Source organism: Dromaius novaehollandiae, chromosome 25, assembly GCF_036370855.1.
Source record: "Dromaius novaehollandiae isolate bDroNov1 chromosome 25, bDroNov1.hap1, whole genome shotgun sequence".
Lineage (NCBI taxonomy): Eukaryota > Metazoa > Chordata > Aves > Casuariiformes > Dromaiidae > Dromaius > Dromaius novaehollandiae.
In genome coordinates, this window is record NC_088122.1 from 3,445,887 (window position 1) to 3,471,712 (window position 25,826).

Below are 25,826 nucleotides of genomic sequence, written 5' to 3' on the forward strand. Positions count from 1 at the left end.
CCCGGGCCGCTGTCCGGCGCTGCCTCCCCGGTACCGGGGTCCGGTGCCGCCCGCCGCTGTCCCCCCGCGGTGGCTCCGGCGGGGCGATGCCGCAGCCGCGGGGAGGCCGAGGGCCCCGGTGCAGAGCGCGATGGCGGAGCCTCCGGGTTCGGGCGCCCGGGCGAAGCTGGGCCTCGGCCCGGAGGTCACCGCGGTGCCTGGCTGCGCCCGGCCGGGAGGCGCGAGCGGGGATGTGGCCGCTCCTTTCGCACCGGTGGCTCCCGGGGTCGGGATACTGGTCGCCACCGCCGCTTTCTAGCGGCCCTTGGAGCCGTCTGCGCAGGTCGGCGTGCGGCGCGGACGTGCTGCTCCCCTCCGTCGGGGAGGGACGGCGTCCCCGGCGCGGCCGCGGCACGGAGGGAGCTCGTTCTGCGTCCGGCCCCTCGCCGCGGCCGTTCGGCAGGCGTCAGGGCAGCGGCGGAGAGCCTCGGGCCGGATGCCCTTGAACCGGGCGTGGAGTCCGTGCGTGGCTTCCAGGAGCAAAAACCTCTAAAAGGAAAGGCTGAAATTCTGCAGCAGAGCAGAATTCGGGCAGCAAAGGTGAGGTCGTGGCTGAGGATCGCTGACCCTCCGTAACCCTGGCCTGGCAGGGAGCAGCGGCGATTGCAGCTGCAGCCTAACCTCAGGAAGCTCCCGCTTCCTTGGTAGGAGCCGGCATCGGGGCCGGGAAGGGATTTTGTGGTTTGCAGGGCGACGGTGTCCAGCTTCTCAGCCCGCTGATGGGCTGCGCAGGAAATGGAGGCCTGGCGATGCTGGAAAAACTGTCAGAGGGGCAATTTTTTAGTGATTTATTAGCCAAATGAAACCAGTTAAAGTCTTCCTTAATTGTGGTAGTTCAAAGTGACGCTCCTGAACTAAAAAGTGTGTTTATGTCTTTGTAAGAAGTGGACCTTAGGGATGGCTCCCCGCGGCGTGGCAGGGGCTGGCGCAGGGGAATTGGCCTCTAACGCAGTTCGCAAATGCTTCATCACCCCTCCTCTGCGAGCCGTTCCCCATCCCTCCCTGAGCAGTTACCCTGGGGCTTATTAATGCTTCCGAAATCAACGCTCGGGATTTTTTTTTTTAACATATTTTTGGAACGAGGCAGGAATCGGCAAAGCTTCCTGACGAGAAACACCGCTCTGGCTTTCCCCAGCTCCTGCTTTTGTGCCCCTGTTTTAAATTTAAGACACGTGAATTTTGCGCTGATCTACCAACAGGCTCTGCGTGTTTTCCAGCTGTAATGTTTCAACGCTTCCGAGCTTGGTCCAAATATGTTTGCTACGTGTGTTGCCTCCTCTCTTGGCTGTATTTATGTAAAAGCATTTTGCTTAAACAGCAAATCAAAATAATAGATTCCTTAAGTCGTTCCCCCGTCCCCTTTCTCGCAGCAGAAAAGCAATCCCCTGCATCATGGTTTTTACAGCTTCCCAGGGAAAGGTTGTGCTGCAAATGCATTGCTGGAGGATTTTGCTCGGGCAGATCTGCAGTGTTGTTGTGGCAGGGCAATCAGAGGTGAAAGCTCATCTGAGTCAAAAGTAACGTGATTCTGAAGTCTAAATACGTCATCCTAAAACATCCGATGAAACCTTTCACCAAGGGAATTATTTTAAACGGAGGTAAATTTATTGGTGGCCTTTGCAGGTGTTTTTATGTTACATATGTAACTTTTCTTGAAAGGAACCATTCTAGTTGCTTGGGGAAAATTAAACCTTGAGTGGCTCTTTGGTGAGAGGTAGCCCACGTATCCAAACTTGGTGGCCTATTTGTACACCCTGCGTGTATGCATGTACTTTATTTGAGCACTTAGACGCTGTGTTCAAGGGCAGTATTAAAAAGTGGGAGATAAGGAGTCTGTGCAGTTGCACCTTGAGTTCTTCTGCAGCTCTTGTTGCTGCAGGGTTTAGGAGGCTGATTTAATCTGAAGAAATTGAGTTTAACGCGAGGCTTGCTGCCAATGTTCGTGGTGCGATTGCAGAAATGAATTGCACGCTTTGCAGGGAGGCCGAGAAGGGCAGCCTGCTCGCAGAGGGCAGACCCGGCTGGCTCCGTTGGAGCGTCCCGGTGACCAGGACACGGAGAAGTATCTGAGCTTTTAGAGACTCTTTTTCTGCGATCTGGGAGCGATTGGTCCCAGTTCTTCCATTTTTCTGCATTCTCCTCCTCCACTTTCCCTTTTCACCCTGCTTCCCCCTCCTTCCACCAGTCCCACTCTTGCTCTCCTTGGCTGAAGGAGAAGGAGGATTAGTTATTTTTTGGCTCTCTTAAAGGTATTAGGTACTGCCAAACCCAAACACGTGGAAGATTTTTCCTAAAATGTTGCGTTTAATTCCATGTCTGTTGTTAATCGAAGGAAAACGTAGCCCGGACCAAGGCCCGCGAGGACCCTCGTAGAAAAGCGACGTTGCCGCAGCGCTGGGCGGGAGTTTTCCCCCCTTTGCCTCCCAGCGGGAAGCGGCTGCCAGCTCGGCCTGCTCCGGAGGCAGACGGAGCGGGGTGGTGCCGCGGGGGACGAGGAGGGCTCGCTCCCGCGGGAGGGCTGGCTTCTCCGGTGCCCGCAGGGCTGCACGCTCCCCGGGCGAGGCTGCCAGGCGCCCACGCGCGGGAGGCAGCCGAGATGGTATCCTGCAGAAAAAGTCCTGCTTGCAAATGCCGCAGATGGTGAACAGCTCTGCGTGCGCGTCCAGAACAGGTTTTGCTAGTTCGCGGCGAAATGTTCTTTTTTAAAAAAAAGAGAAAAGAAATCCTGTAGAAAACACTTTCCCAAGAGGGAGGGGAGAAACAACAGCATCTTTGAGTTCCAGCTCCGCGAGCCAGCGGCAGGGCGGGAAGTCACGCCGCGGCCTCCGTCGGCGCCGGGGATGTGCAACCTGGCCGGTCCTGGGCCCTGTCCAGCCTTGATCCAGCAGCCGCTCGGGTACGCGGGAAGGTGCAAAACCCCACGGTAGGGAAAGGGCTTCGCTTGCACCGTTTGCTTTCCTTAGAGCCTTGATTTAAGTCCTGAAGAACCAAGTCTAACACCCGCCAGACTTGCCATTAACCACGATAACTTGCTGTGCTTGGTAGAGACAGGCTGGACAGGCAGGGCAAAGAAAGGTGCCTCTGCCGTTCCTTGGTGCGTCTGCCGCTCAGCTGAGCGTGCTTGTGGGCCTGGGCCGACCTAGCCGTGGAAGAGCAGCGCTGCCTGCTCTCAGCCCGGTATCCACCGGCGCTCTGAAGCGACGAGCCCTGGGGTGGAGGCAGCTCTCCACGAGCTGCTTCTCCACGAGAAGCCTTTTCTCCTCGCTGCTGGGGCAGGAGGGCTGCTCTGCTCTGGGCAGAATGATCCTGCCAAGCGCTGTCGTTTCAGGTGTAACAGGACCCTTCTGGCGACGCGTTAGACCCAGTTTTGTATTAGTGGATGCACCAGGTTCAGTTTGGAGAGCAGGTTCAGCCTAAGCAGGGTGGCACCTCTGCCTGGAAAGGTGGCATTGCTCTTCTCAAAACAAGCTGGCCTTCAGCCCTTGGTGCTGGTGTCGTGCAGAACAGCATCAGCGTCCTCCGAGGTCTGCGTGGTCCAAGCCTTGCTAACCCTGCCCAGGCTTAACCTGGGGGGGCAAACAACGGCTTGCGTTCTGCTGCGCCGGGGGACTGGCTTCCCCCGCCGGCTGGCTGCCCCGGAGCTTGTGGTCTCCAGCCGCAGGTCCCGGCAGTGAGCAGTGGTTGTGTCGAAAGCTGCGGTGCATCGCGTAGAAAGGCAGCCCTGCGCGGTGACATCCTCCCTTTGCGGGGCTCGAGGAGCAAGGACAGTTAGTCCTGGCCTGAGACAAAGACCAGCAACCTCCTGCTCCACGTGTGAAACACAGAGGCCGTTTTTGGGGAGAAGGGAGTGCTCATTAAAACCAACAAGCCCTTGACATGCACGCTTTTTCCTGAGTTTGGTGGCTGCTCCCAAGGCTTCCTGCCCCTCCGCTTGGCACCCAGGTACTGCGACGCAGCGGCGGCTGCCGAAAAGGCTGAAGCAGGTGAACCTGGCCCTAGACGTGCTACGCGAGGGCTGTTGCGTGGCTGGGGAGAGGGTGCAGCTGGCAGGGCGGACGGTCTCTCTCCTTCCCCTTGGCCTCGTTGGGATTTTGCTCGGCAGATGCCTTTCCGCTCGCTTCCTTTGCTCTGCGCGCAGCTGGGCGGTGGGTTTCTCTGGCCGTCCCAAGCGTGCGGGGCAGCACGGGCCCCCCTGCCAGAAGGGAAGCGGGCTGTGCAGTGTGCAGGATAACCTATTACGCTGGAAAACAAAACCCGCGGAGGCCTGTTTCCCTGGCCAGAGCTTGTCCGCCAGTGCCCTGTCTTGCTGCAGATGCTCTGATCGTGCCTGCCCTGCCGCTCTGATGGGACCTGCCGCTCCGGGAGTTGCTGTGCACCTTTCAGCTCAGAGTGACCCTTGGCAGAGTTGGGGCCGTGGGTGACACCGGGACGGAGCTAAGCTGCCAACTCCAAGAGCAGCGGAGAGGCAGGGCCGCGCTCCCGCTGCTGAGCGTGCTGCGGGGCGGTTACCAGCGCAGCGGGGCAGAGATGCCTCTCCCTGCCGCTGCTCCTTGGTCAGTGAATGTGAGCCGGGGCTCTTAGGACAGCTGCCAGCACCCAGGAACACTGAAGTGGGGACAGAGCCCCCCAAAACAAGCGGTCTGTGCCCTGCAGTGACATGAGAACCCGGGAGCGGAGCCAAAACGCACTGAGGGGTGGTTTTCCGGCTGTCCCGTGCACTGGGAGCTGCAAGGTGCTCACGCGTGCGGACGGCAACCTGGACACGGCAAAGGGCTGGCTGGGCCCGTCAGGGGGTGAAGTCCTTGTACAGCAGGCAGGGAAACTCTCGCTGGTACAGCGGGGTCAAGGCTTCGCCCAGGAGAGCACCCAGGGGAGGAGCCAGGCTCGGCGGTGGGTTTGAGGTGCGCTTTCAGGTTTGCGTGTTTTTTGAGCTGTTCTGGTGAACTTTCCATGGATGATTCTCAACACACACAGGACAAACCCCTGTACCGTGCCACCTCCAAGCAGGTCTCAGCCCATCCCTCAGAGATGCCATCTGAGGAGCAAGGGCAGATCTTCCCGGCCGGTCACTCCTTGGCTTTGCTGCTGCGTTTGCTGACTCGGGGGCAGCCACGGCGGCTTGCAGACACCGCTGCTTTACCGTGATGCTCCAGCTGGTCCCTTCAGAGCAGAGCAGAAGGCGTTTCTGCAGAAGGCTGCCGTCAGTTCTGCCTTGCCCTCACGACAACGTGTTTATCAGCTCCTCTTTTGATTCTGCTGCGTTACCTTCTCGTTTCAAACCCAGAAGAACAAATCCTTCAATTTTTCCCTTGCCAGTCTCTCCTCAGGCCTGGGAGAAGTCACCTGCAGGCAGCTCAGGGCCAGCTTTGGTGCGGGAGTGCTGTTGGGTGGTGACAGAGGCAGAGCAGAGGGTGGGTGTCGTGGTGGCATGGAGAACAGGTAATTCCTGAAGAAGCAGTTGGCAGCGTTGGGCTCGAAGTGCCTTATCTCTAAATGAGGATTTGAACCAGGGAGTTGAGGGATTCTGCTGCTTTCCGCCAGACTCCCACGGCGCCTGGTGTTTATTCTATTAATATTAACCCGGGTCAGAGTCCCCTGCAGCCTCCTGGGTTTGTCTTTGAACTTTACTGTGCTGCTGAGGCAGCCGGATCCGTTCGGGCGCAGCGTGGCACCGCGCGTGCCGGGCAGGGAGCCTCCGTCGGCCCTCGGCCTCAGCCGCGTTGTCGCAGTCATCCTCGCCCGACGCGCCGCAGCCCTGAGCTCTTCGCCGTCGCTGGGGATCGGTGCCTGAATGACGCATGTGTGTTTGCAGCTCCGCGTGGGGCAGGTGGAAAAGGACAGATGAGCTCTGCTCTGGGCAAACCTCCAAGCGAAGGGGACCAGCCCCAGCCCATGCTTCTCCTGCCCGGGTGATAACGACCGAACGCTTGTATAAACGCCTGCCGTCGTGACGGTGTGCAGGCTACTCTTAACGTTAATGCCCTCTCCCGTCTTGCACGGTTCGTCGTCGCTGGAGTACCTGGTGCGGCAGCGTTGACTTGGCGGTTAATCATTGCGGGGCCGAGCCGGGCAGCCCCCGAATGGGCAGCTCGGAGCTTCCTCCGGCCTCTGCAGCCCGTCTGGAGTCGCGGGCAGGGCATGGTCCGTGTCTCTGCATCCATTACTTTAACTTGGCTTTTCAATTTTATTTTTTTAAGATTGCTCTTGCAGCCATTAGGCTCTAATGGTAGCAAGAGCTCTGTTTCTTGAAGGCGAAGACAGAAAACAGAGGTGGAAAACCCCAGCTCTCCATAGCCTGCTGAGTTTACCCCCCTGCTCGTTTTTAACATTAAACAGGGAAAGTATTATCCCGTGTTTACAGCTGGGAATCTGGGACACAGGAAGGATACGTGACTCACTCGCGGCCGTGGAGGAATCGTGCGGAAATCGGGAGCTGATTCCTCGTCCTCGTCTCGCTCCGCACGGCAGTGCCTGCCTGCCGGCCTTGGGGCTTTCTGTCTGAAATGATTTACTTATCTAGCTGCCTGTTTTAACAGGTTAGGTTGTGGGTGAACTATTGACAGCGCAAGAAGCAGGACAGTGCCGAGGGGGATGGTTTCTGGATGCCGTGGAAGGAAATCCTTCCTCCCGCTTCTCCCTGCCAATACTTTCCTCCTGGGAAAGAGCAAAATACGGATGAGATCAGGCAGGCTGGCTTGTAAAAGCTGAATCATTTCTTTAGCACATTTTTTGTTCCCTCTCTCCCCCATCCCTACATATGCCAGCGGCTCTTGCCAGGGCTCGGAGCACCGTCCCACCCCCAGCAGGCGGGCGGCGAGCCGGGGGGGACGGCGGGGCGCGATGCAGGGGGCTGGGGGGGCTTTGCTGGGCTGCAGAAATGCTGCGGTGAAAGTCGGGGCAACGCTGCAGGCTGCCTCGACGGGCTGGTTCCCCCCGGGGGAGGCCGCAGCCTCTGGGAGAAATCCGTAATCCGGACGGTCTTTGGTGTCGTTCTGCAGAGCCGGGCCCTCCTCGGCCGCGTCCCTGCGTCCCCCCACCCCGGCCGTGAGCCAGAGCCGCAGCTGGGGAGCAGGTGAGTCACATCTGTGCGGAGCCCCAGCCGGCGGGGCAGGATCCGGCCCCACGGGCTAGACGTGCCCCGGGGCGTCGCTGGGCCACTCCGTAGGGAGCTTCTGGGTGACGTGACTTAGCGCAAGTCTCGGCCTCCTCTTGGCCTCTCCCTGTCATTATAAAAGCAATAATTAATAATAATAATAATAATAATAAAAGGTTTCCTCTCCCTCTTCCCCCTGCCCCCCCGTGCCTTTACGCCGCATCCCCCGGCTCCCAGGAGCGGTTCCTGTTGACAGGAAGGGGCCGCGTTCAGCGGGCCGGGGCCGGGCGACCTCCGCGCAGGGGGACAAACAAGCTGTTCCCTGGATCCTCTCCAGCAGCGACGCGGCTTTCGCGTTGGGCCGGCGTTTGCTGACGGCGTCTGGGGGTGCCGCGGGGCGAGGGCTTCCTTGGAGGTGCCCACGGCACGCGGAGAGCCCGCCGGGAGCCGGCTGCTCCCTCTCCCCGGAGGAGCCTCCCAGCCTGCGGCTGGCGGAAGGAGCTGCGGTGCGGCACCTTCTTACTCGAACCCGTCTTTTGCTTTTGAAGCCGCTGGGAATTTTTGGAATCTTCCTATCTCACGTTAACTGGCTATTAATAAAATCCGTGATAGTGTCGCTAATTAGCTTGCTCTTCTGCTCGGGAAAAAAAAAAAAGAAAGAATTAAGCCCATCTCCATAATGAAATTCCATCTTTCAGATGGGATAAAATTTGCATGATTAAAGCTTTGAAGGGCTTTTTCTAATTGAGAAAATGCTTCATAACTCATCCAAGAACTTGCAAACCAGGCTGTGTGTTCTTGGCCCAGGCTTTGTTCAGCTATGATAATTTACTAACCATTTTCTTCACCAAATTTGTTTTGGCTTTACAGGACTAGCTATATTTAAACGTAATCCTGCCACCTTCGTGACAAAATAGGCAGAAAAATGGTGAACGACTATCCGCCCACAAAGCAAATCCACTGAGTAAGAAGGTGCTGTTCTTGCCAAAAGTTTCCCCCCCAGCCCGATCTTCTCCACTTTATAGCTAAATGGTGAAGCATTTAAAAAACATCTTGCTTGTTGCTGACGCATGTTTGTGCACATGCTTTTGGGTGGACTTACGGGGCTTTGGGCAGGCTCAAATCTGGAGCGCCAGATGTTGCTCTTCTCATCACAGCCAGATGAGCTATTCTCATCTACAGTAAAGCTCCTCCTAATTGTGTTGAATGAATTTTAAAGACCGAGGGAATCTGCGTTTTTGTGCTCGAAGGGGATAATACGCTCTGAATGTTAGCTCCAAAATTCCCGATGCACCGATTGCTCCAGCCGCGAGGCAGCAAAGCGGCGGTGGTGCGTCGGTAGTGTCATCAACAGAGTAAAGGGAAACTGCAGAGGCCTGGCAGAGCTTGTGCCATTTAAACAACTCCAAAATGAGCGTTAGCAAGCGTTAGTGGTAGGTAGCAAGGAGAGGGGGCCTGATCCAGCCCATCGTGCCGCTGCCGGCTTGTTCCCTGCCGAAGTCTCGCAAACGTCTGCTCCCTCGTTCCCCCTCTCCTTTTCCTTAGGATGCTGTGCTCTGGTCTGATAGCCACGGAGCTTTTCCTAGTATTCACATTAACAAAGGAAAGTGTGTATTTATAGCAGCCTGAATTATTTCTCTCCTCTTTGATGTTTGTGTACGCTGAGGTGCCATTAGGTCCGTCCCGCAGTTTTCGTTTGGCTAACGCTCTCCTCCGTACCAAGAAGGGGATGTCAAAAGTGCTCAGCCCAGACCTCTCTCTGCTCCCCTCCAAATCCGGAGGAGGGTTTTGGCCTTCCTTTTTGAAGGGCTGAGCTGCTGCTGAAGCTTTTTCAGTTCTCGGATAGGGCCTGGGCTCTGCGGCTGGCCAGGGCTTTGGCTTGGCGATGCCGGGGGCGTCCTGTGCCCCGCGGGCAGTATTTCCCATCTCCGTTTGCACAGGAGCCCTGGTTCTGTCCGCCGCTGTTTTCAAGCGCGTCTTGCCAGTCGCCCCGTGGCCGTTGGGTTTTCCCTGGGGAGGGACCGGTGTTGTAAGCCCTCCTGAGCACAGCTTTCCTTTTTATTTCTTCTTTTTCCCATTGCTTTCTGTGTGATGCTCAGGAGCAGCGCGCAGGCTGCAGCGGCACTGTTGGCGCTGATCCTGCGGACGCTGGAGGAGGACGGGGCCTCTGGTTGTTGTCCACCTCGGCTTGTCGGTGACGCTGCGCTAGCGTCTGGCGAGAGAGGCCAGCGGAAGCCAGGGCTCGTAATTCCCCGGGGCACTTCGGTGGCAGCTCTGCGCTTTCGTGCCACGTCTGCCGAGCGGCTCGGAGCGGCCGCCCCGCTTTTCCCCCGGGAGCACCAGCGGCCGGTGCAGCTGCTGGGAAATGATTGCTCAGCAAATGTGGAAAAGTCAGGCCAGAATTAAGTCAGGCTCTTCCGAGAGCCTCGTGGCCTGGGGGGACGCAGGGAGGCCGGGCAGGAAATCGGGATGCGAGGCAAATACTCCATGTTTCCCCTCGGTTTCGAGTGCTTCCTCCTCTCGACTGCTACAGCCATGGCAAGCGGGCGAAGAGGAGAGCAATGCCAGTGCGAGAGGGGAGTGTTTGTTTTCACTGTTAACTTGACCCAAATTTTTTTTCTAGCTGAATAGAAATCAAGCCTCATTTGGTGCAAAGCATGAGAGAAGGAACTAATAATAGGAGAAAAGGTTTCTGATGCAAATCATTATTGCTGACTGCTGGGAGGTGCCTGCTCTCACGCGGTGGGAACATTTCGAGCGTCTACCCAGAATTAGAGATAAGTGTTGGAACTTTTTCTTCACCGGTGTGAATCCGGTGTGAAGCAGGGTTGTGCCCTTTCTCCAAACTACCCCGGTGCCCTTTCCCGGCTCGGCATTAGCCGAGGCAAAGCCACGCTGTCGGCATCTATTCGGGAGGGAAAAGGGAGGCCGTGTCGGAGATCGCCGCCGAGGCAGAGCGGGGCCGAGGGCCTTGGAAACGGGGATCACGGCTAGGGCTTTAAATCCTGCCGTCAGGCTGCGGGCGGGGAGAGGACGGGCAGCGCGAGCCAGCCGGCAGCGGCTGCACTGCAGCGTGCGTGCCCTCCTCCAGCCTCGGCTCTGCGCGTCTGGCCTGCCAGCTCCTGCTTAAGTTACATTTTTTTTAATTCATGCTGTCCTCATTCCTCTGCGCCCATCTGCTGGGTGGGGATGAGTCACTCGATAGCGCTCCGAGTAGGTGCTTTGGCAGGTGGCTCCCTGGAAGCTGTCTTTGCATGCGGCAGCCCTTTCTCCGCGGCGCCTGAGGATGAGCTTGCAGCCCGGGGTCGCTTGGAAGATGCTCCGCTTTGTCGGGAGGGAAGGGTGGGAGCTCCGGATCGTTCTGTGCTGACCTTACCGTCCCCCTTGCTGAAAGTCAAGGCAGTCGTGCTCTGGCGTAGGGTAGAGAGCAGCCAGATCCCGCTTCGGGTGGAAAGGGGGCGGATGGCTCCGTTCGCTCCTGGACACGTTTCGCTCGCGCACGTGGCTGAAGGCAGCGGCATCACCTCCGCGTGCGTTGGCACGAGTGCGTCGCTGGTGCTCGGGTGGTGCGTCCCAGCAGGGACTAGCCCTTTCCTTGGAGGAAGGAAACGGGAGGAGGAAAGGCAAGGAAGCTCAGGGAAAGGTTGAGGGCTGGGCAGTCGAGTGAAAGCGCTAACGCAAGCTGTTTAGCAGGGAGACTCGGCGCCGCAGGTGCTGCAGGAGCCACGAGGTCCCCGTGCCCAGGAACGGGGCAGGTCAGTGGCAGGGCGGACACGAGGACCTGGCCGCGGTGCCTTGCTCTGCGGGGCAGGAAGGGGAGGCCTCCGACTCCCGTTCCCGTTTCTTTGGTTTGCCCTGCCCTTCCCCGGCCACCCGGGGACGTGGGAAACGCTGAGACGGGCTCTCGAGCTGCGGCAGGCTTCTCGTTTTAGCTCTGCCCTGAACCTGCTCTTGACAGTAGGCAAATCACTTCCTCTCGTACTCTTTCCCCTTCTAGCGCTCATCAGTCTGTTCAGAGCAGCAGCTTTTGGGGGTGAGGAAGTCCAGCGGGGGTAAGGCAGTGCCCGGCCTCGCGAGGACCCCCAGGAGCTGCTCTTCGGAGCACGGGGCTTCGCCACGGATCTGCCTTCCTCCTTGTCTGGAGGCACGGCAGGATCGTTCATCCTTATTCCACGCCGTAACCACTTGGGTCTGTTTTCTTCTCTCTAAAGCAGGTGGGAAGAAGTCGCTCCGATGAGCGCGTGCTTTGCCGTAGGCGTGCCGATCCCTCGCTAAACTGGGCCGTCTGCTGCTTCTCAGTAACGTGCTCCCTTAAGAAGGGATGTCTTCCGTAAAAATATTGTTAAATTGCTATTAAAGATAGTTTAAAAGCCTCTAAGGAGCTGTAATATCCGGTCACATACGTAAAGCTAGCATGGCCTGGTTGACACCAGAAAGAGCTGCGAGTTAGCTGGGGAAAAAGGGGTTTTTCTCCCGTGTGCACGGTGCAACGCTCGCAGCGGGTCGCTATCAGCCGTGGCCGCTGCAGGGCACATCGCCTTCCTCTCCGGTTCCCGGCCGTGCAGTGCTCGCTGCCCTCGAGGCCAGGAACCGGGGACGTGCCGAGCTGCTGCCCGGGCCTTTGCGAGCAGCAGGAAACAGGGATCTGGGAGAAAAGGCGAGGGCTCGGCTCACCGTGCGCGTGGCCTGGATCCCGACCGGTGTCTGCTGTTTGCCTCGCACCTTCCAGCCTTGCCTTGTTTCCAAGGATTGTGCCAGGAAGGTGACAATTAAATTTTCATGAGATGCTTTGTGTTGGCACGGACGTGCAGAACATCAAACGTGGCCTCCTCCCTGTAAAGATCTGCTGGGGGATTGCCGGGGGCCGAGACACCTCCCTGCACGAGCTGGTTCGGCGAGGAGCCTCGCGTCCCCGCGCCAGGAAAACCCCTGGGTGTTTTCCAGACCCGCCGCAGCTGGATTCCAGCACTGCCGAGCTGCTGCTTATCCCGAACGCGCTGCAGAAACGGAGCGTCTCACGGAGACTTTCTCGGGGCTTTCCACCCTTGCCACCACCAGCTCCGGGACAGGAGAGCCCTGTGACTGCGGCCAAGCAACCAGGCCCATTTACCGCCGGTCTATTTAAAATCTTAAATACACACGCGGCGGCAGAGTAAATTGTCACGCTGGGTCTGCAAGCTGCGGCTGCCCAGCCTGCCTCTGACACCACGATGATACAGCTACCCGTGGAGATGACCTAAAATTATGCTTAATTCCAGGGCGTCGCGCCTTGCCGAGCTGGAGCAGCGAGGATGGCTGTATTCGGCTTTCGCAGGAACGGCCCCCGCGATGCGCGGGCAAGAGCAGCCGGGCATTGGCGACCTCGGCATCTGTTAGCAGCAGTTTCCCTAGCTGCTCGCTCTACGTGTGCGTCTGCCGGGCTTTGGTGGCATGCTAAAACCCCGCTTCTCTCGGATCCAAAACATTTGCAGCACCTTTGTAATTATTTTGCGGGCTGGCTTTTTCCACTGCACTCGCTCTTTTTTAATGAAGGGAGCTTTTAATGAAGGGCAGCGCGGCTCGTCTGTTTGCTCGGCTGTGGTTTTCGTTTCGCGGAGGGAACTTTCTGGTGGGAGGAGGAAGGCGGCTTTGATGCGCCGGCATCGGGGAGGATCGCGCTTTCGTTATCCTGTGGGCAACCGTTCTGAATGCAACGATTGCATATGTTTGATATGCTATAAATAGGGCAGATTGTTTGCTACAGGAAAAAAACACAAGTCAAAAAAACCCTAGTTTTTGTGTTTCTCTTGGTGTGTTTTGTTTGCTTGGGGCTGGAGGAGGGAGTTGGGCCCGGCACTGGGCTAAGCTCGTTTCCTGCTGGAAAATACTGAAAGCCTGGGGAGCAGAGTGTCAAAATCAGGGATGTAAAATTCCACGGGAAATGTGCTTAGTAGCAGAAAAAAAGGCCGATTTCAGCCTTCCGTGTCCATGGCTCGGGCAGGCGAGGACGTGCCCGGGAGCAGGCGTGCAGGTGTGCTGCAGATCGGCCCTCTGGGCTTGGAGGCGGAGGTGCCCCCGGGCAGCCCTCGCCCGGGGAAGGGCAGGCTGGGGGTCTCCTCCCTGTCAGCTTTGCCGGGGAACTCTCATTTGCTGATAACAGCGTACAAAAACCTCCTTTTTTATATACACACTGGTCATGCCACTGTCAACAGCAGTGGCTGCCTGTACCTGGATGCGCTGCCACGAGCCCCGGTGCAGCACGGCCCGGCCTGGCCCATCGCCCCCCTTCTGGTCTTGGGCAACAGCCCCGGCTGGTGCTCCCCAAATCCCTCCCGATGATCGGTGCTATTTATACATCCAGAACCACGCCTGCCGTGGGATGGAACGTGCTGGCCGTGGCAGGAATGTCGAAGCGGGATGACGCTGCAGGCGGCAGCGAGGGAAGCGCGGCCGGGGCGGGGGTGCGGGGTCCTGCGTCCCGCCTTTGGCACCCGCTCGGGTTTCGGTCATTGCGTGGGCAGCATCAAGTGACTGGTACCTGTCCGTCCAGTGCATCTTTCTCCGGTTTGCGTAAGGATTCCCAGTGATGGAGCTTTGCTTTTTTATTTACCGTGCACTGATGTGCACACGTCGCTCCCGCCTCTCCCGTAGCCAGGCTCCTGCTGCCGTCCGAAGCTTAAACAATAGCTCTTTCATTTCCGAATACCCTCCGCCGTGCGCGGCCCTTCGGCAGGCCTGAAACGGCAGGGGAAATGGCGATCGCTGGCGTTCCCGCGCTGCCACGAGGGCCATCGGCGGCCGTCGCAGGCGGGAGACGCGGTTGGGAGCGGCCCCTCGGCAGCCGGAGCGGAGGGAGCCGAGCCGGGTCTCGTCCCTCCGGATCCGTGCTCCCGGGGAGGAAACGGGCCGGCTGTTGCGCTGCCGATCGCGTTTGCCGGGGGTGGGAGCCGTCCGACAGGGCTGCGTTGAACGCACCCCTCTGATCTCAGGTCGCAGCTATCTGGGGCACGTTTTACCCGGCAGTATCCTTTTAATTACCCGCGGATGTGGAGCGAGGAGCCGATTCCCACTCGCGGCCTGGAATGCGTGTGCACCGCCCGCTCCTTCCCTCGCCCCCGCCCCGCCGCTCCACCGCCGTGCGATGGCAGGTAAACAGCCCTCCTGTTTCGAAGCAGGTTTATCTCCCTGCTCCGTAACGCCCAGCTGTATCGTCCTGTGCTAATATTTGCCCTGGGAAGCAGGGCCTCGCTCCGCGGCTGTGCCCTGCCTCTCCGGGCTGCCGCAGGGCTTCCAGGTTTGCCGTTTTAGCGTGCAGCCCGTCCTGGCCGCGGGGACTGAAGAAACCCGAGAGCGTAGACTTGTGCTCATCTTTCACCCCGAGCCAGCTGATGCCCTGGGGAGCGTGAGACTGAAAGAGGCTATTTGGGCCGCTGAATTCAGTTAACTATTTTCACGTCTTGCCTTGCGCTGTCCCTTCCCTGGACCCACATCCGTCCCCTTCCCGCGTTTGAGGTTCGGTCCCATCCGAGGGGAGACTGGCGTGTGCCAAGTCCGTGCTTGGCAGCGTAAGGAATAAAGCGGTGAAGAATCGTCCCCGCTCCACCTTCGATATCCTCCAAAAGGCGCAGGGGCTGCTCCACGGGGGCAGCTGGAAGCGGAGGAGGCCACCAGCCGTGTCTCCCCTGTTCATGTGGGCCAAGCCGGGCTCTGTGTCGATGCAGAGGTGCTCAAGCAAGGGGTGAACGCAGTGCTGCCGAGGGACAGGCGGCCGCGTGCTCGCCAGCGTTTGCCGGCACTTTGCAAGCGGTGCAGTGAGAAGCACAACGTGGCACTTGGGAATTCGGCCTCCGGTTGCACCGTGGAGCTCTGGGTTAAACCCCGCACCAGCGAGGGCTTCTCGTGGCTTGGCTAGTGTGTGTGGGGGGGATCTGCGTTAGTTTGTCTTCCTGCCCGACAGATTCGGGAGCGTGGGGCTGGGGACGGAGCCGCTGCGGATGGTGCGCGTTCCCTGCGCCTCTCCTCCCGTGAGGAAGCCTCCCAGCTTAATTAGAGGCAGCGGGGAGAAAGCCTCAGTCTTATTATTCCCTCGCAGCGGGGCACCAGTAGCATTTCTTGGACGTCAAAAGGAGGATTAAATTAGTCTGCAAGCGAGTTTTCCTCCTTCACATCTCTCGGCTTTCTGGGAGGGCGTCACTGCGGTGACCGACGCGTGTGACATGGCGCGCCGTCTCTGCCTGCGCAGGGCTTGTTTGCAGCCTTCTGGGGTGGAAATCCGGGTGGATGGATGGAGGAAAGTGGGAAGGGAATTGCATGGGACGGTTGCCCCCTTCCCAGGTGTGTTAAACGGTTAAGCTGGTGTTAAGCTGGTGAGATTAGGAGGGCTCTGCCGCTTGGGGCGGCGTGCACGCGCCTTTGCGGGGCTGGTTCCCTTGTCAGCCGCGCCGAGCCGTCGCTCCGAAGGGCTTTTGGCCCCGCGGTCATTTATGCTGCCGTCGCTCAGAGCTGAGCAGCCGCTCAGGAGGGCTCCGGGCTCGCTGCAAGCCTCTTCCCTGCGCGTCCGCGCTGCCGTGTCGGACGGCTGCAGGCTTGAGCCGGGCCTAAGCGCTGACGTGCGTGCTCAGCACCGCGGCAGGCGCTTGGGGTCCCGGGGGGTCTTTGGGCAGCGCTCGCTATTTCTTTCCTCCCTGTTTTGGGGTCTGGAAATGGGATTTTGCCAAACCCTCGAGGATCTTGTTCTTCTCTGCTTTGTAATAACAGTCATTGCTTCCACGCGTCCCTTTGGCAGCTTGATTTTGGGGCTAAGCACAGCGCGACGTGGCTGACGGGGCGTCTCCAAGTGCTTTTGAAACTGGAGAATTACCTCAGGTTTTTTTTACCCTCTTCCTCAAAAAAATAAGGAACCGTTTTGAATCCCCAGGGGAGCAGGAGGGTGCCAGAGGAAGAAACACTTGATAAAATCAAGTATTTGATGTTGAAGTAAACAAACCTGTATTGTTCATCCAGAGCTGAAGTTTTGACTACAAACATGAGAAATCCTGGCAATGCCCCGTGGCCGACACCAAGCACTTCGGCGGCGGCAGCCGTTTCCTAAACCACTTTTGATGTCTTTGTAGGTAATTGCTATGCGCGCACCAGTTTGGGGCAAAATAATCACTTTTGCGGATGTGTTGCAGGCTGCTTTGGCTCAGGTGCGTTTAGTTTTAGTTTAATAATGCACTTTTGGCAAATACCTTCAGCTTGGGCAGTTGAGAGGTGAGGCTTAGGGAAAGGGGGGTCTTTTTTTAGACCAAGTGATATTTTGAAGAAAGCAGATGAGCCCCTCACATGGACAGCCAAAAGCAGGCCTGTCTTTACAGCTTGTCAGACATCTCACCTTTTCACTTATTTTAGGACAGGCGTCAGAGGCACTTTGATAAAGGCATTTGAAAACTTTGCTGTAGCTTCTGCAGATCTCTTTATCCTCCACTTAAGAAGAATTCAAAGCACCATGCCCTAGTTCCTGAGCTGCTCCGGCGTTTCCCCTCGCAGCTCTCCCCGTTTGGATTGCAGGAGCTGTGGTTAAGGGCTTTGGGAGGTCTCAGCTCTTCCTGGACTCAGTTCTTGTATTGGCTGCTGCGAGTCGAGTGTGTTAATTCCCTGTTTACTTGCGTTTTGCCTTGTGTGAAACTGAAGCCTGTCTCAAAATGGAGTCGTGAGACTCTTGCTTGCTTTTTCCGGCAAGCGTTGGAGTTGGAGCTGCGTGGTGTGATTTAAAGAGCTCTGCAGCTTTTGCGGGTGAGGAATATCCAGCCTGCGTCTGAGGGCTGAGCTGTGCTTTGAGAGTACTTTTGAGGGTGTCTTGGTGGATGCTGCTGAGGTAGGAGATGCTTGGATTTTTAGTGGGGCAGTGTTACCAGAGCCACGTGTGTTTTTGTTTTGGAAGCTGCGTGCACGTCGGAGGCACCAAATGACAGTCGTGTTAACCTGAACTAGGAGATGGGAGCAGGTATAAGGAGCTTTACATGGATAGCCACTAGTGTGCCTGATTCCTCCTCCCTTGTTCTGCTTCCGCAGCTGGTCAGCGAGAAGGTTGGAGGGGCTGAAGGGACCAAGCTTGACGATGACTTCAAGGAAATGGAAAAGGTGAGTGGGGGAACGAGAGAAATCTCTGCGGTCCCCCCTGCATCTCCTCTGTGATCTTTCCACAGCCCTGAGCTGAACTTCACGGCTGATGGATTGTCTTGTTTTTCCCACAGAAAGTGGATCTGACCAGCAAGGCAGTTACAGAAGTATTGACTAGAACAATAGAGTACCTCCAGCCTAACCCAGGTGAGTGCCGCACCTCTCCCGTCCGCTTCCCTCTCTCCCCTGGTTGCCCAGGGAGAGAGGCAGAGAGAGGAGAGAGACATCAGAATAAACTTTTTTGGTCCTGGGATGTTAGCCACCAGCCTGCTTCCAAGATGAGGCATGCTGTTTCTCTTTATCGGAGGTAAGCTGGGCCGGCTTGTGCCCTCCTGTGGCCTCGCTTACTGGCTGGGCTGGTGCAGTCTGGCTCAAGCTCGCTGGTGCTTTGCAACCCAGGTGAAGATCAAGATACCCTTTGTGCCTTGTGCTGTTTCTGGACTGTAAGACACTGTGTTGCTGCTGTGTCCGTTTTGTTAACGGTTCACTTTTATCCTCAGACCTAGAGAGGAACCGAAGGGGACTTGGTTTTGGTGGGGTGTCCAGAAAAAGCAGCATCTCTGGGCTGAGACGGGGTGGCTGCGTTTGTAGTTATCACCTCTGGAGCCTGCCGTCCTGCTTGTTTCCAGCCAGCTCATTCAGAGAGCACTCCGGGGACCATGGGAGGGCTGGGGAAACTCCTTCGGCCTTCACTGGCAAGCTGTGGGGAACTATTTTTGCTTGCTGTCTTGGAAAAGAAACTTCTCTTTTCGTAGCGAGTGGTATTTCTGGTAGATGAAGACAATAGGGCTTGTTGGCTTTGGGATTAGCTTTAAAAAAAAGTTGGCAGTGGCCAGCAGCTGCTGGCAAGTCCGAGTAATTGCAAACACGGCTGTGTCTGTTTCTGTGCCAGCTTCCAGAGCCAAGCTAACCATGCTCAACACGATGTCGAAGATCCGCGGGCAGGTGAAGAACCCCGGCTACCCGCAGTCCGAAGGGCTGCTGGGGGAGAGCATGATCCGCTACGGCAAGGAGCTGGGCGAGGACTCCAACTTCGGTGAGTGTCCCGTCGGGCCGCTCCCCTTAGGAGCGTGCGGATGAGGTGGAAAGGGCTGGCGCCGAATTTCCAAACGGTTACTCTAAATTCCTGAAGGGCCGTGTGACCTTTTGTATCACATAACAGCCTGCGCCTCGGTCCCGGAGTGGCAGTTGGATGCCAGATCTACAGCAGTCTTGGAGCAAATGCACGGCAATGGCCGTGCCTTATTTTTTTTAAAGCAAAATCTGGGGCAGAATCCACAGCTCGTGGCTGGTGTCCATGCTGTCGAAAGCCTCCCTGTACACTGGCCCATGCTGGGACCCTTGGAAGGGGTTGGGAGACTTCACTCGGCGTGGCAGGGAAGGGAAGAGGAGAGCCCAAGTGTGCTGGATCGTAGTCCATTGCATTGGGGGCAAAACCACCTCTTAATGCTTTTTTGTTTTTTTTATTAAACATTGGAAAAAATCTGCATGTAGGAAAAACTGCCTCCTTGCTTCTAAACTGAACAGTGGTGATGTGGAAACTAGATTGAATGAGATTAGGCGTTTTACTATGCAGTTTCCAGCTAGAACTCTGCTTTAGGGAGGCCATAGCCAAGAAATCTTTCCGTGTAGTAATTCCTCATAGCCCTGAAACAAACCATGTGTGACTTGCAGGGAGGAGAGGGTGAAGCCTTTCGATGACATCAATTTTAATCCACTGAAACATCGGCCTGGGCATGTGACAGAGCCAGGACAGTGCACAGCTGTCTGATCACTTCCAGGGCAGGGAGGAGCCTTCTTGCCTCAGGAAAATTAAAAAGCTCTGGCTGCTTTGTGGGAGTGACAAAGAGGTCTCAAGAGTATCCCTGGCCAACTCAGAGCCCCGCGTCTCTCTTGGCCTGCAGGAACCAGAGTTATTGTGGAGCACAAGGGGGAAGGAAGTTTTTAGAAGAACATACCAAACCTGACTTCCTTTAATAGCCTCTCTTTAAAGGAACACTTAACTTGATAAATTTATATTTTAATACCACATCCATCCCTGTGACAGGTTGTCTAGAGGTATCAAAATTGAAACAACTCTTTTGCAAATATACTCTGTATATTTTTTTCCAGCTGGACAGTAGACTGGTGGTTTCACTTTACCACCTATTTCACTTGCATATTCTCCTGCACTAATCCAGTGCTGAAACGGTTGGTTTGCCAAAGCTGCGCAGGAATAATTTAATCTATAAATGGTTTCCCCTGGAATAAAAAGCTAAGACTAGAAATGCTTTGCTGCTAGTCTGTCTGGCTTAACTGTCACTGTGATAGGAGCCTTAGAAAAGCATGAAACTAGATAGGTTGCAATAAGCAGTTTTGAGCTCCCTTAATTTGGAGGAGGGAAGATTGGCCCAATAGAGGTTAGTGTCTGAAGTCAAGAAAAGGCTGCAGGTTTGCTGCCAGCATCTGGGGAAACTTTAACAGTTTGGTCAGAGTGCTCTGGGCTTAAAACTGAACAAAAGGACGGCCAGACTGAATCAGACCAAGCGCACCTCTGCCCAGCTTCCGTTGCCAGCAGCAGCCGAGGAACAGAGCAAGGTTAAAGCACTGCTCTGCCAGTTAGTAGCTCAGTGACTCCCTGAGCAACAGGAGTGTTTTAAGAATATTTTTACCTTTTCCTTCCTCTGTGTCATTGGCGAAGATCATCCCTGTTTTTCAGAAGAAAACGCTGAAGCCTGTTGGTCTCGCGTAGAGTCAGCACTGACGTGCAGTTGCCTGCTCTCGCACCAGGCGATGCTCCCTCTGCGCCGGGCTCCGAGAGTTGCTCCAGATAGAAACGTGGGGGTGTTTGACATGTGACGGAGCTTGCACACGCTGGGTGTCTTGGCAGAATGGCTCTGCATGCAGCTGCCACAGACTTCGGCTCTGTGTAACTGGCTGGCCTGTTTTCCTTCTCCCTCTCTCTTCCCTTCCTTTTCTCACTTGAAGGCGATGCGCTTCTTGATGCTGGTGAATCTATGAAACGATTGGCTGAAGTGAAGGACTCGCTGGATATTGAAGTCAAACAAAATTTTATTGATCCCCTCCAGAACCTGTGTGACAAAGACCTGAAAGAAATCCAGGTAAACCCCAAGATTTTTTTCCTCTCTTCTTCATCCCTTTAGATTCTGGCCTCTTCTGGCTATTAGTGCATGTAATCACTTACTCCATCACAGTGAGAATCCAGGTGGACTTGCACAGGTATCGAGTCTGTTCCCCTGCTCTTTGTGGACTTTCTCTCATCAGATTCACTAGAATTTCCTCCCCCTCAGTGTGCTCAGCATCACTGCTGCTGCTCCTGACCAGCTCACAAGGCTGGATGTAGGTTTGAATGTAGGTACTTCATTTACCTGACTCAATTTATGGAGGATGCTTTGCCAGTAAGTCCTGACGTATGTTCTGGGATTGCCGAATTTGGTTCTTTTTGCTATGAGGCCCCAATCCTGTTCTGTTCAGGGCTGCCTTGTGTTAAACTTCACAGCGTGCTTCGCTAGTGTTGGCTCCGTTGCATTAACATCTCAGATCCTATAACGTAACTTCCAGGCTATGGGTGAGCTTCCCTCTAGGCCTCTTACGTAGCATCTGTAGAAGGCCCTGCACTGCCCCGCTAGGGAGACGTAGAGTTTGGTAGCTCCTTTGTGCTATCGTGGAGACAAGTGTCTGCAAAGCATGACCAGGCTTTGTAATAGGATCCATCCAAACCTACATTTCACAAGGCAGCTCTGAGTGTTTTCTCACTTACAGCAGTGTCCCAGATAAAACAGCTGCCAGCTATTGTTTCAGTACTTGTCTGCTGGGCACCCCAATTCTGCTGGCTGCTCTAGAGCTAATTTAAACAGTCCTGCCCTACGCAGTCAGGGGATGCAATGCTCAGAACCTGCATCCCAATTCCTGATTTCCAGAGATCCTCATGGTCCACAAGGAACTGACGGTATTGGGCTAGCTCTTCATCCTCCCTAAATGATTGCATGGAAAACAGACCTGGGCTGCTCACTGCAGTTCTGTTTCCCTCCAGCCCTCAATTAGAAGAGGGTGCATTTGGATCTCCACATCAATTGGTTGAGAGTTATTTCTTAATAGAGAGCACCCACAGCCACAGTTGTAATCGTCTGCCAACCTGGGTTTGAATGGTCTAGCCATCGAAGGGCCTAGCCCCCCCGCCACCTTATAGCAACCCGGACTTGCAGCTCTCCATCACCTGCTGGGAGCCGGGGCCTCCCAGGGGCTTCAGTGAAGGTGGGAGCCCCAGAAGTGTGTGCTCTGAGATCAGGTTTCTGAAACAAATGAACCTAGCCCATAACTAGAGCTGCCTTCCCAACAGGAGAGCTTGGTTGCACCCAGCCTCTGGTTTCTCCTCCTTTTCTTTACTTTCCTAACCTTCCTTTCCCCAGCACCATCTCAAGAAGTTGGAAGGCAGACGCTTGGACTTTGACTACAAGAAGAAACGACAGGGGAAGATCCCCGATGAGGAACTTCGACAGGCCATGGAGAAATTTGAAGAGTCCAAGGAAGTAGCTGAGACCAGTATGCACAACCTCCTAGAAACTGATGTGAGTGCTTGGAGGGAGCGCCTTGACCTCCCTGCCCTGGGCTGAGCGCTGCTGGGCAACTGTGCGTGTTTCCATGTACATGAAGGTGGGATCTCTTGAGGGATAGGAGAGGTAAAGACACTAATTTTCCACTTTTGCTTTTGGCAGTATAGTTTTGTTCTCTGATAATCCAGACCTGGGTGCACAGCACACGGCTTGGCAGGCCTTTATCCTCTCTCTAGCCCCTTCCCTCTGATCCAGCCTGTGGCCAGAGGAGAGGCTGTGGCTGTACCAAATGGGTCTCTTCTCAGCGTGCACGTGTGCTAGTGGCAACCAGTTTGGACAGCTGATGCTGCTCACTTGGGAAGGATTTGAACAGCTAGTGAAGCCCCAAGGGTGGCAGGCAGCAGCCTCTTGTCCTGCTGAGTCTCAGTCAGTGACTGACCTCTGATATCTGAAATCTTGAATCTTCTCCTTGCCTCCTTGGGAAAGTTGCTCTCTGTAGGCGTTTCCCAATACATTCTCAGCCCCCGTGTGTGATGGGAGTCTTCTGTCAGCTAGGGAAAGCTGTTCATGCCTCCTTGGTGGGATTCTTGCAGATCGAGCAGGTGAGCCAGCTCTCGGCCCTGGTGGATGCCCAGCTGGACTACCACAGGCAGGCAGTGCAGATCCTGGATGAGCTCGCGGACAAACTCAAACGCAGGTGAGTCTCGGGGTGCTGCAGGGACTCTCACTTTTCACAGCCACAAGTTCCTCCTGTGATATGTGTCTGTAAGTACCTGGCTCTCCCTCTAGGTTTATCTCCTGGTATTAAGGCCACTTCTTGCAGTCACTGTTGCCTCAATCCAAAGCTCCTTTGGATTGGAGGGAGCCATAGCAGCTGCACAACCCATTTTCAGTGACAGGCACATTCTGGCATCTGAAGCAAAAGCTCTGTGCTTGCTCCATGGGTAACTGATGTCTGCTGGTTTGAGTCGTGCCCAGATTAGTATGTGCTGTTCCCAGGGAAGTTGGGGTTGAATTTGGCAGAAGAAAGCTGAAGAGATCACTTCCTTAAAGGAACATGTCTCTGAGCCCCCCAGGTCAGACTCCTCGTTTTCCAGCAAGCCCTGGCTCTTCCTTCTGTTTACATGGGTCTCCTGGTAGACACTGCCACGGATGTGGCACTGCTGTACATGCCCTGGAGCTTCGAGCCGTGTGTGCCTGCTCCTCAAAAGCGTCTGGTGCACGGGAGCGGGAGGAGCCGCGGTCCCGGGGGCTCTGCCTGGGGGGTGGTGCTGGGGGCTCCCCGGCAGGCCGCAGAGCCCCCCGGCCTCGCTGCTCTCCCTGTCCCTCCTCGAGTGCCTGACCTCCACACGCTCCCTGCGGCCCCAGAGAACGTGCGGCTGCTGCCGAGGTGCCAAGTAACACAGAGCTGCTGTTGAAATCACTAGTGAGCTGTTTCACGTGACTGCCGTGACTTGCACAGTCCCTCTTCCTGCTGCGCTCTCTCACCTGAGCCAGCGTCTCCCCAAGCCCCATCCAAGGAAGGAGAAGTGGCTGTATCGTGTCTGAGCCTTCTCTCCTGAGCCAGGGACAAGCCTTCGTCAGCCTGACGCAGAGTCGCTTGGACAGAGCCAGGGCAGCGTTTCCACTTCTCAGGGTGATTTAGCGATGCTGCTGTGCTGTTCTTTCGTCATACAAGAAATTGCTGAGTGGCTGGTATGTCTGGTTCGAATTAAGAAGAGCTGGGAGTAGCCTGCCAGTGTGGGCTTTCAAGCTGCTGCACGAGTGTCCTCTGCTGGCCTGAGAGCGATACTTGCCTGAGACGCCTCCAAAGCAGAGCCCGGAGCGTCTTGCCTTCTCTAGGGCCAGCCTGAAGGGGAGCTCGCAGACCCTGGAGAAGATGCATCTTAACAATGCCCCAGCACAGAGGGTTGCACAGATTTTTGTGTACAAACCAACCAGTCTGCTGCTCTGCGTAGCCACCAAGGAGAATAGATGTCACCTTGCTCAGAGTTCTCCGCATCAAATTCTTTTAACACGTGATACAAATACAGCCTTGCAGGACGGGCTCAGTCCCAGGCCTGAGATGGAGACAGCTGAGACTTGTCTCTGTGCAGGCGCGAGGGGCCAGTGATCCCTGGCCAACAGGAGCTATCCAAGCTTCCCTTGGGAGGGAAGGTTTCCTGTTCTAGCCTTGACAACAGCATCATTTCTCCGAAGCATTCACAACAGCAGGCAAGACATGAGTTGATCTCATCATCCTCAGTGTCACTTCAATTTAATCACATTTCTTTTCCTTCTTCTAGAATGAGGGAGGCCTCCTCACGTCCCAAGCGGGAGTATAAGCCCAAACCCAGGGAGACGTATGACTTTGCAGACACCGACCAATCTAACGGGGGCTTCTCTTGCACTCCTACCCCCAAAGTCTCAGGTAAAGTTGTCCTATGTATGTGCACGCAGGTGCCTCCAGAGCACGGGTGGCCTCCTGGGGATGGAGGGGAACTTCTCTGCCTGGAAATAGTATTTCTGGCATGCTGGATGTGCCTGTGTGAGCTGGTGGCTCCGGAGATGTCAGAAATGCCTCGACACTCAGGCTCTTTTCTCTTGGGGCCTGGCAGCATTCATTATCCTGGCTTTGGGGAGGTCCCAGCAGGGCCTCCAGCCTGGGTCACTGACCTGTGGTGTCCAGTCAATGCCAGCAGTGGCAGACAGGAAAAACTGAACATCTCTCACTCCCTCCCTGTCCTCCATCACGCTGCATTCATCCCTCCCTGGTCCCCACGAGGCAGATGGGTTTCTAACGCAGCATGCGGGATGCCCCCTTTCTCCTAACAGATCCTCCCTTTGGGGCCTGCCTTTCCCTCTCTCCAGTTCACGTTGTTTTAAGCATGTCTCTTTTTGTTTGGAAGCAGCTTCCTCCTCTTTCCGATCCGACAAGCCGTCCCGGTCCTCCGTCAGGAGTATCCGTGAGTTTCCTCCCTCCGCACTGCATGATGTGTGACCATCTCTCTCCGTCCCTCCTTGCTCCTCCTCCATTGACACTGCTGCTTGGAGCCACTAATTCCTCTGTGCCTGGCCAGCAGAACAGCTGAGCTAAACCTTGCCTCTACCAAGGCCCAAATTAACACAGCTGTGTTATACCGATATTTACTGCCCCAAAACTTGGGCTTTTGCTCCCCTGGAGCAGCTGTCTTCATGCAGGCGTGTCCTGCTGAAGCCACAGAGATCAGGTGCTCTTCCAGGAGGTGTCAGACATGTTGGTGACTAGTCATTGCTGTTACAAGCAACCCAGCCCTGATCTCTGCTGCTCATGGTACCTGCTGCCCCTGTATGCCGCAGCTGAAGGCTGGAGACAGAGCAGGTAGCGCCTAGACACAGCGAGTGGGATTTGTGGTGGATGCCCCGGAGCCTTGAGGGGGTTGCGGAGCGAGGAAGGCCCTGGGCAGGGTTTGCAGGTCAGCGCTCCTGCCGAAGGGGCCCGGCGGGCTCTCGCTGGGGTGTGGAGGCCGGGCTGGATCTGGGGCTCGGAGCCATCGGAGCGGGGAAGGCGTGGGGCTTGCGGTGGTGCGGCTGTGGGACAGGAACACTCGAGCCTGGTGTAGAGGAAGTGCTGTGGTTGCGGGACCAGCTTGGTGTTTCGGGAAGTTGTCTCAAAAACGGACCTGCTTCGGCTGCTGCTTTTGGTGTTTTCTGGGTCCTCTTCTAGCGTTGGTTCCTTCCTTGCTGTGGATGTTCAGCAAACCAGTTGTGCTGTCCTTGCTGTGCTGTTTGGGAGAGCTCTAGCACAGAGCGGCAACAGCGAGGGGAAGCGGCGGCCCAGGGACCGTGGCAGCCTGCGTTAGCTCCATCTGTTTTCCGTAGGGTCCCGACAGCCACAAAGCTTGGTGCCTGCCCGTCCCAGAGCTTTTATTTTAGTGCCTAAATAGAGCAGGCAGCAGCTTTCCCTGCTGCAAAACCCCCCCAATCCCATTTGCAGTCTAAAGGCCTCATGCTTAAATCACGTAGCCGAGATGTGGGAAAGA

At 56.1% G+C, this 25,826-nt stretch overlaps 1 protein-coding gene across 3 annotated transcripts in view; it reads left to right on the forward strand.

The window, feature by feature from the left end:
- Positions 1-25,826, forward strand: part of SH3GL1 (SH3 domain containing GRB2 like 1, endophilin A2) — a 28,494-nt gene that overhangs the window by 435 nt on the left and 2,233 nt on the right. The window contains exons 1-9 of one of the 3 annotated variants that reach the window (XM_064497539.1): positions 7,093-7,111; positions 17,165-17,233; positions 17,347-17,419; positions 18,165-18,308; positions 20,240-20,373; positions 21,682-21,840; positions 22,419-22,522; positions 24,111-24,235; positions 24,717-24,770. In XM_064497539.1, the coding sequence (XP_064353609.1) occupies positions 17,225-17,233; positions 17,347-17,419; positions 18,165-18,308; positions 20,240-20,373; positions 21,682-21,840; positions 22,419-22,522; positions 24,111-24,235; positions 24,717-24,770 (802 nt within the window). In that variant the 5' untranslated portion in view covers positions 7,093-7,111; positions 17,165-17,224. Of the gene's footprint in view, positions 1-7,092; positions 7,112-17,164; positions 17,234-17,346; positions 17,420-18,164; positions 18,309-20,239; positions 20,374-21,681; positions 21,841-22,418; positions 22,523-24,110; positions 24,236-24,716; positions 24,771-25,826 lie in introns of those variants that run through there. The other 2 variants (XM_026119525.2, XM_026119526.2) reach the window with 2 other exon arrangements.